The 13,100-nt window shown below is 36.8% G+C and overlaps 3 protein-coding genes across 4 annotated transcripts; 2 read left to right on the plus strand and 1 right to left on the minus strand.

Annotated features, from left to right (window-relative positions):
• The first annotated feature begins 161 nt into the window (after positions 1-161).
• LOC111493806 (CRS2-associated factor 1, chloroplastic) lies at positions 162-3,831 on the plus strand. Of its 2 annotated transcripts, XM_023143664.1 has the most exons (6): positions 162-1,019; positions 1,268-1,395; positions 2,283-2,508; positions 2,592-2,719; positions 2,826-3,368; positions 3,408-3,831. In XM_023143664.1, exons 1-6 carry the CDS (start codon positions 200-202, stop codon positions 3,774-3,776), a joined length of 2,214 nt encoding a protein of 737 aa, XP_022999432.1. In that variant the 5' UTR covers positions 162-199; the 3' UTR covers positions 3,777-3,831. The 2 variants fall into 2 exon arrangements, with proteins under 2 accessions (XP_022999432.1, XP_022999431.1); XM_023143663.1 differs by having other exon boundaries at positions 2,826-3,831.
• Positions 3,832-4,294: 463 nt separating this feature from the next.
• Positions 4,295-7,441, minus strand: LOC111493825 (sugar transport protein 14-like). Its single transcript, XM_023143705.1, has 3 exons — positions 7,300-7,441; positions 5,435-6,387; positions 4,295-4,807 (listed from the first exon to the last, which is right to left on the minus strand). Exons 1-3 carry the CDS (start codon positions 7,439-7,441, stop codon positions 4,346-4,348), a joined length of 1,557 nt encoding a protein of 518 aa, XP_022999473.1. The 3' UTR covers positions 4,295-4,345.
• Positions 7,442-8,731: 1,290 nt separating this feature from the next.
• LOC111493829 (ninja-family protein mc410) lies at positions 8,732-12,726 on the plus strand. Its single transcript, XM_023143711.1, has 3 exons — positions 8,732-8,880; positions 10,347-11,436; positions 12,012-12,726. Exons 2-3 carry the CDS (start codon positions 10,455-10,457, stop codon positions 12,485-12,487), a joined length of 1,458 nt encoding a protein of 485 aa, XP_022999479.1. The 5' UTR covers positions 8,732-8,880; positions 10,347-10,454; the 3' UTR covers positions 12,488-12,726.
• The last annotated feature ends 374 nt before the right edge of the window (positions 12,727-13,100 follow it).

Here is a 13,100-nt window from a genome sequence, read left to right on the forward strand (position 1 = left end):
GAATACTTTTATTAATCTATTTTTTTTTAATTCTACCGTTTATAAATACAAAATTAAATGTCTAATTATTTTCATGGTTTATTTTTTTTTTAATTTTTTTTTTCAAGTTAAACGAGTTTAATAAGTATTTCTTTAAATACAAAATTAAAGATATATTTGCCAGGATTTTAGTTGAGATTCAGCACCGCGCTCACCTTCAATGGCGTTCAAATTGTCTTTTCCCTTTCCCATTTTCTCTCCTCAATTTAGCCCTAATTCAACTCCGTCGCACCGTCCTCTTACCGACATCCGATTTTCCCGTTGGAACAATGCAAACGCTGAGAAATTCGAGCAGCGCCGACGGTCTCAGCAAGAAATCGAGGATGAAATCCGCCGCGAGCGCCGCTTCGATTCCGCCGCAAGAATTACCGACCTCTGCGATTCCAACTCGTCCACCTCCGCCATTGACCGGACTGAAACGTTCAGGTCTGTCGGCACTCCATCGTATCCGTCGAGGCCTTCAATCCCTGGTCGAAAATCCAAGTACTCAAAAAACCCTAATCCTGGTTCACCCCCTCCATTTCGTCAAGTTTCGAAGACCAAAAAGACCATGAGCGCACCTAAAGAAATGCCTATAGGCGTAGAAGCCAATGTTAGCCTAAGTGAAGATGGAGTTTCGTACGTAATCGATGGAGCTCCATTTGAGTTCAAGTATAGCTACACAGAAACGCCGAAGTTGAAGCCGATAAAGCTGCGTGAACCGTATGCCCCGTTTGGGCCAACGACAATGCCGCGGCCGTGGATGGGGCGTGCTCCATTGCCGCCAAGCCAGAAGAATTTGCCGGAATTCGACTCGTTTCAGCTGCCGCCGAAAAATAAAAAAGGAGTTAAGACAGTTCAGGCACCAGGACCATTCTTAGCAGGTTCGGGGCCCAAATACGTGATGTCGAGGGAAGAAATATTGGGTGAGCCGTTAACAGAGGAGGAGATCAAGACGCTGATTCGTGGGAGCATCAAATCTAATAGGCAATTGAATATTGGTATTCCTTCTCTTAAATTCTTACTTGGCGATTTCCTGTTTAGCCAGATTTCTAAACACTGGATTTCTTCATTTGCGTTCTTGCCATTAGTTTTCCCAGTAATTTTTGAACAGAAATCTGTTAAATAGAATCTTTGGACTTGAAATTTATAGATTAGAACAGGCTCTGAATGGAAAATTCTATCTTCTCTGCATTTTGGGGTGTGGTGGGATGAACTTACTGAAATTTTTACTCTGAATTGCTTTTAGGTAGAGATGGTTTAACGCACAATATGTTGGATAACATACATGCTCATTGGAAACGGCGTAGAGTGTGCAAGATAAAATGCAAAGGAGTGTGTACGGTTGATATGGACAATGTGAAACAGCAATTGGAGGTTGATGCCTCTTTATTTATGCATAGCATTGACGGATTACTTCTGATTGTCGTTTAAATACACTAGCAGTTTTTCTTATGCCTCCTTACCAATACAAATATAAATTAGGTTAAACAAATATAAACTAGCAGTATAGTGTGAGATCCCACATCGGTTGGAGAGGAGAATGAAGCGGTATGGAAACCTCTCCCTAGCAGACACGTTTTAGAAACTTTGTGGAAACCCGAAAGGGAAAGCCCAAAGAGGACAATATTTGCTAGCGGTGGGCTTGGGCCGTTACAAATGGTATTAGAGCCAGACACCGGGCAATGTGCGAGCGAGGTGACTGAGTCTCGAATGTAAGGACATTGGGTCCTGAAGGGGGTGGATTTGGGGGGTCCCATATCGATTGGAGAAGGGAATGAGTGTCATCAAGGACCCTAGGCCTCGAAGGAGGTGGATTGTGAGCTCCCACATCGGTTGAAGAGGAGAACGAAACATTTTTTATAAGAGTGTGGAAACCTCTTCCTAGCAGACCATTTTAAAAACCTTGAGGGGAAACCCGAAAGGAAAAGTCCAAAGAGGACAATATCTGCTAGCGGTGGGCTTGGGCCGTTACATATAGCTTGTGTTTGGTTTCAATTTTATCCTTACGAGTCTTTGCCGTGCTTGTGAGTCTTTCTAGCTTCTTGAATTACTACAATGATGTCTTTGGTTTTTCTTGTGGTCGGTTGCTTGCAGTCTCTGTTGTTTTTAAGTTAAGACTTCGAGCCAAGACCTCCTATCTTGCCTTTGTTAAATAAATGTATTGTACTTTTTTGTTTTCTTGATAAACATACCATCAGCTTTGAGCAATGTAGTGTTGCTTTATGCTTCTAACTTGTTTTCTTGTTACATAATTTTGGTAGGAAAAAACTGGGGGCAAAATTATCTATAGTAGGGGTGGGGCATTGTACCTTTATCGAGGTAGAAATTACAACTATAAAACCCGTCCTCGCTTCCCTCTTATGCTATGGAAACCCGCTGCACCGGTGTACCCTCGGCTACTTAAGCAGGTCCCTGATGGCCTAACACTGGATGAAGTGACTGAAATGCGTAAGAAGGGACGGAAATTAATACCAATATGCAAGCTAGGTATGTGTCTTTTCTTACTCTTCCATCACCATGTGTGAAAGATGTTAGCATGCTAAATATTCTATTGTTTGTACATGTTGTAGGGAAAAATGGTGTGTACTCTAACCTCGTAAAACATGTTAGAGAGGCGTTCGAAGAGTGTGAACTTGTCAGGGTTAATTGTCAAGGGCTGAACGAGAGCGACTTCAAGAAAATCGGCGCGAAACTAAGGGTCTTCTTCTGTTTTCTCTCTTTGATGAAAAAGTGATCAACTCTATTTCTCATTGGGTTTTGCCAAGCAATCTATTGAACCAACTTTTTGATCTCTTTGACTACAGGATCTTGTCCCTTGTGTTCTTATTTCTTTTGAAAGCGAGCACATTCTTTTGTGGAGAGGAAAAGATTGGAAATCCTCCCTTCCATATGTAGAAAGAAATCCCGTGGGAGCGAAGGCACGTGGAACAAACGAGGGAACTATTTCTGCACCATCCATTGAAGAACGAGAAGCATCGGTCGAGAATACTAGTCTGATCGACCAGGATTTGATGTCTTTGGGTTCTGCAGGCCTCTCAACTGGAGGAAACGAGGAGCTAGATCCTTTGGTTGCCGAGAAATCTGTCTCTGCCGATTTCGATTCATTAACAGCAATGATGCGTAAAAGCAATTCTCTAGCCAATGCAGACGATATGGAAGCTACAGGGTCAGATGTTCAAGAAATGAACACTGATAGCACGTGTGATGATTCTGAATCGTGGAGCACAATGTCGGGAGGTGAGACTGAGACTGATTCAGGACATGAAAACTCGGACTTTGATGAAGCAGAACCAATGGAACAATCAAGATTCAATGCCATTGCAGCTGCTGGAAACCTGGAGACTAAGGTAGGGGGTACTTCAGAAGCCACACAAGCTCTTAATAAGCCAGCAAGTTACGCCATGGATGGAGTTCTTCAATTATTGAAGCAAGCGGTCGAAAATGGCGGTGCCCTTGTCTTGGACGATTCTTCATTGGATGCCGATGTCATTTATCGTCGAGCAGTTGCCTTTTCTCAGTCTGCTCCTCCGGAGCCCGTTTTCAGGCACCAACCAAAGAAGAAGGTAGCAGTTGATAAAGGTCCCGAGCAAACAAGCAGAGAATTGGAAGTGAAAGAAGAGAGTGCAGTTTCAGTGGAGAGAGGAAGTGGGAAGAAGGATTCTAAAACGAAAAAGAAGAAGAATTTTGGTGAATATAATTTCAGTTCGCCACAAGGAAGCTTAGGAGTGGATGAACTTGCAAAGTTATTGGCATGACGTGTACAGGTCCAGGTTCGAACTTGATTAGTCAATAAAAATCCCTTTTAATCCATCGTCTTTTAAGAATTAATTAATAAACTTTAATATCTTTAAATTTTCAAAAAGAAATCTAAATACACTTTCAAACTAAAAAAAATCTAAAAATAAAACTTTCAATTTTTACCTAGAGGGAATGACCTATTACATGCTAGAGTTTATCGAGAAAAAAAATTCAAGCCCAATCTTAATTAAAAAAATAAATAAATTTATATATATATATATATATATATTTTTTTTGTTGTTAACCCTGTAAAAAGGAAACATTAAACATATTTGTAGATAATGCAGGGATAGATAGTAAAAATAAAAATGGTAAAATTTTATGGATATTTTTTTAAAATGACGGTGATATTTTTAATTTTTTTTTTCAAAAATTAAAAAGTATTAATAAACTAAGTTTAAATAGGCAGAAGTGTCAAAATTTATAAACTAAGTTTATAATTTATATAATATAAATATTAGGCTACAAAAACACATAATCAAACACGTAGGATGACTAAACAATTAAAAAAAGCTGGCATGTTGTACTAAACATCAAGCTTAGCATCTGCAGGCTTTTCCTTGATGGGCGGCTCACCTTCTTCCCTAACAATCGTCTTCCAGAACGGATGATTTTCCCAAAGAAGATAAACCTCTTCGATCGGAACTTGCTTGGTTTCCGGCAACAGAAAGTAGATGAAGCAAGTCATGAGGAATATCAAAGCCGCAAACAGAATGAAAATCCCGTACTGGAGATGGCACATCGCCGCCAGGAAGCACTGAGCGATCACCGCCGTGAAGAACATGTTGACGCACACCACGATGCTTTGCCCGGCGGACCTCGTCTCCAACGGAAAAAGCTCGCTCGGAACCAACCATCCCAGTGGACCCCACGACCTTCCGTACGCCAAAACGAACAGCCAAATCGCGAACACAAGGAACACGCTTACGCCTCTCGACAGCTCCTTATCTTGTCCGAAGTTTAATTTCAGTGTTATCGCCACCGCTATCTGCGCAATTCCGGTGCTCCACTAAATTAAAATTATCTAAAAACCATAATTTAACTAATTTATAATTTTCTATTTGTTTAAATATATATATATATATATATATATATATAATTGTTTCAATTTTTAAATTTTCTAGAAATTAAATAAAATAAACTTGAAAAATTAAGGAAATAAGTGATGGAAATTGTTTTTTTTAATTGATAATTTTCTATCTTAAAAAAAAATTATAATTGTTTCCTTCATAAAAACATTTTTTTTTAATTTTCAATTTAGTTTGATTTTAAAAAAAAATAAGAGTATATGAATGAAAAACAAATATTTAAATTCTAAAATAAATGTTTTAAATTTTCTAGAAAACTTGACAAATTTAACAAATTAATTTATAATTTTCTATTTTTTTAAAAATTTATAATTGTTTCCCTTATAAAAAAAAATTCTTTTTTAATTTTCAGAATTTAGTTTGATTTTTAAAAAATAAAGTAGAAAATGAATGAAAAACAAATAGTTAAATTCTAAAATAAATATTTTAAAATTTCTAGAAACTTGAAAAATTAAGTAAATAAATTTTTTATGGAAATTAATTTTTAGTTTATAATAATAATTATTATTGAGTATTGGGAATAATACCATGCAGAAGAACATTTCACATCCGGCTTCAAGGAAGAATTTCCGCCTCCCAAATTTATCCACAAGGAACATCGAAATCAACGCCGCAATAACCAGAGCTCCGCTTGTGAAGGCGGACGAATACAGAGACGCCGCCGATCCAAATCCTAAGCTCTGCAAAATCACCGGAGCGTAAAACAGAATCGAATTGTTTCCGGTAAGTTGCTGAAACGCTGGAATTCCGAGCGCTCCGATGATCAATTGTGGCCGATTCTTTCGGCGGAGCAAATTCCTGAACGGATGCTTCACAGCCCTAGCAGCATTGCTTGCATCGACGAGATCTGAAAATTCCGCTTCGACATTCGTAGTTCCTCGAATCTTCTCAAGAACTGTTCTCGCTTCCTCTAATTTTTCTTGTTCCACAAGGCTATTAGGCGTTTCCGGAAGAAATAAACCGCCAATGAACATTACCGATGCTGGAAGCATCGCTAATCCGAGAGATAATCGCCATCCCCATGGATGAATCTGCTCTGTTCCGTAATTGATGAAATTTGCGATCAGAATCCCTAAGCAAGTCGTCAATTGGAACAATTGGTTCACCTGGCCTCGGATTTTGGCCGGAGCGATCTCGGAAAGGTATAGTGGAACTGCTTGATTGCCGAATCCGATTCCGATTCCGAGGAAGATTCGGCCAATTATGAGCATTGCAATGTTGATTGCGACGGCGTTGATTAGGCCGCCGAGGAAGAAGGAGACTGATCCGACGAGGATACTTGCTCGTCTTCCTCGCTTTCTGGTGAGGTGAGAAGCAAAGAAGGTGGAGAGGAGACCAGCGAAGTAAAGAGAGGAAGTGAAGAGAGTGAGGATTTGATCGTCGTATTTGCAGTAATCTGTTTCTTTGATGTGAAGTTGTTTGCGACGGTACACTTTTGGGAAGAACTCCTTTAGAAAATCGTCCATGGAAGTTACTCCGCCTGAAATCCGCCATTGATATATCACTCACTCGCAGCTTTAAATATAGGAAAAAAGATTTATATTTATAGATCTGAAAATTTAAAATTTTGTAATATGGATCCAAATTTCATAGACATTTTGTTCTCAGAGGTTATTTCACATCTAATTGTCCTATAATATTTTTGTCCTCACTCCCATCTTAAAAAATTATGACATCTAATTGTCCTATGATGTTTTTCTCCTATAATGTTTTGTTCTCACTCACATGTCTTAAGAGTTTATTTGACATCTGATTGTCCTATGATGTTTTTGTCTTTCTCACTTACACGTTATTGTGAGGTTACTCGACACCCAATTGGATGATGTTCTATTATCACTCACAAGTTCTTAGAGGTTACTCGACACCCAATTGGATGATATTTTGTTATCACTCACACGTTCTTACGAGGTTACCCGATATTTGTCTTACGTTGTTCTATTATCACTCACTCGTTTTCATGAGGTTACCTGACACCTGATTGTCTTAAGATGTTTTGTACTCACTTACTCGTTTTCATGAGGTTACCCAACGCCCAATTGTATGATGTTTTGTTATCACTCACACGTTTTTACGAGATTAACCAACACCTGATTGTCATATAAGATGCTCTATTCTCATTCACGCATTCTTGTGAGGTTACCTGACACCCTATTGTCTTATGATGTTCTATTCTCATTCATACGCTCTTATGAGGTTACCGACACTTGATTGTCCTAGGATATTTTGTTATCAATCACACGTTCTTACAAGGTTACCTCACTCACGCATTCTTACAACATCACCTAAATCGCAAGACAATTTTGAAATTCTCATAATTGAATAGTAACTTTGGATTCCCGTTCTCATTCACTGTAGTTTAGCTTTATTCGAGGTAAATAAAAAAGTAGATCACCTGAAACACCAAGATCATAGCCAAAGAGAGAGCCTCCAAGGGCAGCAACAATGCATGCATTGAAGAAATACCACGTGAATTTATACTCATAAAGATGAGCTCTTTTCAATGGCCCTGCATCTGTAAATCCTCCTCCTGCCATTTATATTTTTCCTTTTTTTCTTTTTTCTTTTTTTTTTCACTGCCAAAAATCCAACAAAATAAAAAATAAAAACACTGAAAAATTATAACTAAGATCTTAAATTAAAAAAAAAATAATAATAACAAGAGGAGACGATCGTGCAAACAGTACCGGAATTTCAATTCAAACGGAATTTATTGCCGGCGCCGTCGGGTTCTCGCCGCCGTGGAATGGAGCATTAGAGAGAGAAGTAAGTGGGTGTGGGGGTAAAGTAAAAGAAAAGTGAATATTTATAAGAGCGTTTCCTAATCTCTCTCAACTTCCTTCATCTCTCTCATCTCTTTCTCTCTCTAACTATAGCTATAATTACAAATTTAGTTTCTTAAGCTGGAAATTAAAACAAATAATTTTTAAATATTTTACTTTCTTAATTAAATATAAAATTTTAGTTTTAAAAAATATTTTTTAAATATTTTTAATTGATTTTTTATATTTTAAATATTTCTTAAACTTCATGGATCAAATAATAAATTTTTGGGAATAAAATATAATTTAATTTAATAAAAAATTTATTTTCTCTCTTGTAGGTCTCTACTTTTTTTGTGGTCTTAAATTATTTGAACGAGTCTTAAATTTTAATTTTGTATTAATAAACGATTTAAGATTTAATTTTATGTCAATAAATTAAAAGTTTATCTTATTAAATATAAAATATAATTTTAATTTTATGTTTAATAATAAATTTGTTAATTTTGAAGAAAATTAAATTTAGCTGATATACTATCATATTTACAAAGAGACGCCAATAATACCACAACCTACATTTTAGCTAACCGTACATGACTTGGGAACAACTTCTCATGTAATTGTTTGAGTTGGTTCTATTTCTCTATGGTTAAAAAATTAAATATTTTAATATATTTAGTTATATTTATGTCGAAAAATAAGTAATTAATGGAGCGTTAATGTTAAAAGAATATATTGCTAAAAAAAACTATATTTAATTTTAGACCAATTGTTCTATTTAATTTTTTTAATCTTTATAATTACTGAATAAAATTATTAAAATTAGGTTGATACGAGAGGATTTTATTAAGTTTCATGTTTTTAATAATGAAATTATAATTACATCTAGGGAAGAGATTGAATTTCTAATTTAATAAATTTTAAATATATTTAAAACTCTGAAAAACATTCAATTTTTGTATACAACATATTGAATTATATAATATATATATATATATATATATATTTATTTAAAATACATATAACAGTTCCCAAAATTATTTTATTGTCACGTGCTGAAAAGGGGCCGAACGGAGCCAGAAAAAAGGGGGAAAGATGGAAAGAGAGAGAGAGAGAGAAAAAGGATGAAACATTTCTCGCAGATTGCCGAAAATTTCCATCGGTGCTTCTCTGAACAAGACGCCATGGCTCAAGCCTTAGGGTTTCCATTTCAGGTTATTCTATGCTCTCTTTTTTTCCTCTTATGTGTTGGCTTAATTGGTGAACTTTTGTGGTAGATGCCTCTGGTTTCGCGTATAGAATCTTATTTATCATCTTCAAGGATATCGAGTATTTTCGGAATTTGTTTTGATTTAGTCGTGGTGAGGTCAGTGATTTAAACTAAGATCGTGTTGAGGTTAGTGATTTAAACTAGGATCGTGTTGCGATAAAGTTGAATTCTGTTTTAGTTGTTGCTTTGGATTCTAAAGTTTTTCATCCGTGTAGCTTCCCCCTTGTGATATCAAATTTTGATGTATTTTATGAAAATTCTGATTCGTCTTGCATATATTGGTTAGGGGAAATTAAGCAATGTTATTGCATCAAATTGATGCTTTCATTGAGCAAATAGATGTAGGAACCTTTAGATTTATTAAAGATAGGTGGGGAAATCCTTACATTATACGCCTGACATATCTCACACCAATTTTGAGGAGAATTTGCCCACCCAAAGGTCTGATTCGATAGACGATAAGAATTTAAAGTTATTAAGTTTTCAATATGGGGCTCGAGCTCAAACCTCGAAGGATGTCTCCAAACATCATTGACTTTTACCACGAGAACGCTATTCGGATATTGGAATCTTTGTGATGAAGGATTTGTGTTGGAAGTTTTATTTGTTTTCTTCCCTGCGTCTCAGACTAACAGGTTTGGTATTAACTAAAACTAACACGAAGATATTTTGAAGTGTCCTCTGTATTTGCAATAGTTTATCTTTCCAGACATTGAACTGAAGGCATGGCATGCCTTTTCTCTCGCAATATAAAAGATTATCATTGCTTTTTTTTTTTTTTTTGTGTGTGTGTGTGTTTCAATGCTTATGTATGGTCGATTTCTCCGTCCAATATAGAAACGTGAATTATTGTTGCTTATTTCAGCAGATTTCTTAAAGTTTCTGTTATTGGTGCTTAGGGGGTGCATAATTTATTGTGGGAAATTATGTCAATAACAAAAGATTCCATTTTCTGGAGTGATAGACTTACTTCGCATTGCATGACGGGAAACATGCAATATTTATTATGAAATATAAGTTCGGTTTAACTCTCAGAATGGAGTTTATTTTTGAAATTCTAAAGTATAAGATCCCACATAAGTTGGAGAGGAGAACAAAACTTTCTTTATAAAGGTGTGGAACGGGCCAAAGAGGACAATATCTGCTAGCATGGAAATGATTTAACGATTTCACCTAAAATCATCATTTGCAGAATTCATCTAAAGCTCACTCGAATATTATGGTACTGTTGTATTGTTTAATAGTATACAGAAACTTTATAATTAGAAAGCCGCACATTTCTAGCTTGTTGGTTGAAAGGTCTTCCAATTACAATAGTTTTCTGTTCTTTTCCGTTGACTTTCTGTTCTTATTCATTACTGAGGCAGATTTGAATCTCATGAATTTAGTTGTTGTTGCTATACATTTCAGGTTCTCTGAGGATTATAGATCTATTAGTGTCTAGAGAGCAATTTTTGTACAGAAACCAGAACGGAGAGTGTATGTTGTACCGATGTCGATGAACTTATAGTTTGAAAAATGGAGAATGAGGATGGGCTTGAGCTTAGCTTGGGTCTGTCCCTGGGTGGAACTTCTGTCAAGTCTCAAGGTAAAATCACTAGCTCCTCAGGTGCAAACATTGAAGAAAGCGATAGAGGCAATAAATTGGTTGATGATTATAAGAATTTTCTTCATGGAGATAATCAGAGGCAAGAATCAGACACTGGATCTTTCCAAAGTAATTCAATTCCATCTAAAGATAATTTCTTTAGTGACCTGTCCAAGGTCAGTGTGGATGGTGACTCTTCGATCGATTTGAAGAGGAAAGGAACCTGGATTGATAATAATTACGCTGAAGCGGAGGATGAAAATCTGCCGGAGATCGGCAATAGGCGGAAGTTACTGTTAATGGAAATGAACAGTGAAAAGAAGCAGGAAAGGGAATCTCATCACGTTGATTTACATGAAAAAGGAAGGGCATCATACATTTCCTCAACTGAAGATGGTTCGACTGCTGAAAAAGGCGATGTTGTCGAGTCTAGAGCTGAAGGTTCAACATCAAGACTAGCATCGAAATATGATGATGGCGGCTTCAAACAATGTGTAGGAGATACTAGTTTGCCTAAGGCATCAAAGGATATCTCTGTATTTTCTGATTCAAGTGCTGTAGACTTGAGTAGGCAGAAAAGGTTTAACAGTTCATCAGTTGGAGTTTCAAACTCTGTCCAAGCCATGAATATGCATAATAATGTGCCTTTTCCTTTATCGGTTATGGACACTAACACTCTTGGTGCATCCAGCACTTCTGGTCACTTGCAAATTGGAATGCCGCATGTGCTACCTTCTGTAAATGGTGACCGATCAGGGGCCGAACACGTAAACCCTCGAAACTTGCCTCTTATGTCTGGCATTTCACCGGTTCAGATTTCAGCAATGAACAAAGATAAATCACGGGGTTTGGTTTCTCATCCTCAAATGATCCATCATCCCTACGGTGGTGCCGGTGCATCATCTAGCTCAGGTAGACATGATTTCGGACCAAATCAACTCAGTTTTGTTTGGATGTTATGATTTCAACCGATCTTATGAATAAATGGATTTTTGGTTATGCCCATAAGGGCTACTACCCGAACAAAAATTTCCATTGACAACATTTTTTGTGAGATCCTACCGCGGTTGGAGAGGGGAACAAAACATTCTTTATAAGGGTGTAGAAACCTCTCCCTAGCAGACTCGTTTTAAAACCGTGAGGCTGATGGTGATATGTTACGGTGAACTTTGGTTGTTACAAATGGTATTAGAGACAGATACTGGATGGTGTGCCAGCGAGGACGCTGGGCCCTCAAGGGGGTAGATTGTGAGATCTCACATTGGTTAGAGAGAGGAACAAAACATTCCTTATAAGGGTGTGGAAACCTCTCCCTAGCAGTCGTGTTTTGAAACCGTGAGGTTGACGACGATACGTAACGGGCCAAATCGGACAATATCTGCTAGCGGTGGGGTTGGGCTTGGGCTTGGGCTTGGGCTGTTACATTTCTTTCCTTAAATTGTTTGTTGAAATGATTACTTATGCGGTCTGTGTGTTTGTATGCATAGCTGCTGTGCAAGTCATTGGACCATTTTCATCCGAGGGTTTGTTATATGGCGGGAGGGCAACGGAGCATACCAAAGGCAATAGCAAACAGCCTGCCATGGAAGAGGGATCATCTTCTCGAGCAGAACATGCAAAAGGAAGCAGCCCGAACATTAATGCGAAAGATGTATTAGAAATGTCGAAAGCAGCAGGCGTCTCCCTTGATTTTCCAGCTATTAAGCCAGGCATTGCTGCAGATATTGAATTTGGGGGATGTGGTTCATATCCAAACCTTCCTTGGGTTTCTACCACTGGTCCAGGCCCTGCAGGTAAGACAATCTCTGGTGTAACATATAGATACACTGCCAACCAGATAAAGATTGTTTGTGCTTGCCATGGTACTCACATGTCTCCTGAAGAGTTCATTCGACATGCCAGTAACGAGAATTTTAGTGCAACGATTCCGAATAAAAATTCTGCTGCCTCGGCACAAAGCTGATTCAATAGCATCTGCGTTATTTACGACTCTACTTGAACAGGATCTGTTCTATATGTTTTCGTTATTTCCTTAGAACGAAAATGTCGGGGTCGCAGAAGTGGCTGGTAGACATGGTTTTTTGCAGGCACCTGTTTGTTATTTGTTTCCTCCTATGATATGGTAAGCTGATAGTGTTCCTAAGTATTTCTGATGTATTATAAGCTTCATCGTTCTATAGTCGTATGAATTAATTTTCATAATGTTCTTTTTACTGTCGATTTAAATCCAGAATTCTAGTAAAAATATGTTCAAATAACTTTATTTATTTCTTTAATTAAATATTTTACAATGATTTAAGTTTTTTTTTCTTCCACAATTATGTACTTGATTTTTTAAAAGGTGATTAATTTATTCTCATTCTTTATCTCGATGGACTGATTCCTCTTAAAAAAAACTTCAAATACCTTAACTTCTTAAAAAATTTAAAAATATTTAAAAATTTATTCTCATTCTTTAGTAATATCTTAAAAGTTTGAAAATGATTTAAGTTGGAACTTTAAAGGATATTTTACAAAAAAAAAAAAAAAAAAAAAAAAAAAAAAAAAAAAAAAAAAAAAAAAAAAAAAAAAAAAAA

This window comes from Cucurbita maxima, unplaced genomic scaffold (assembly GCF_002738345.1).
Source record: "Cucurbita maxima cultivar Rimu unplaced genomic scaffold, Cmax_1.0 Cma_Scf00019, whole genome shotgun sequence".
NCBI lineage: Eukaryota > Viridiplantae > Streptophyta > Magnoliopsida > Cucurbitales > Cucurbitaceae > Cucurbita > Cucurbita maxima.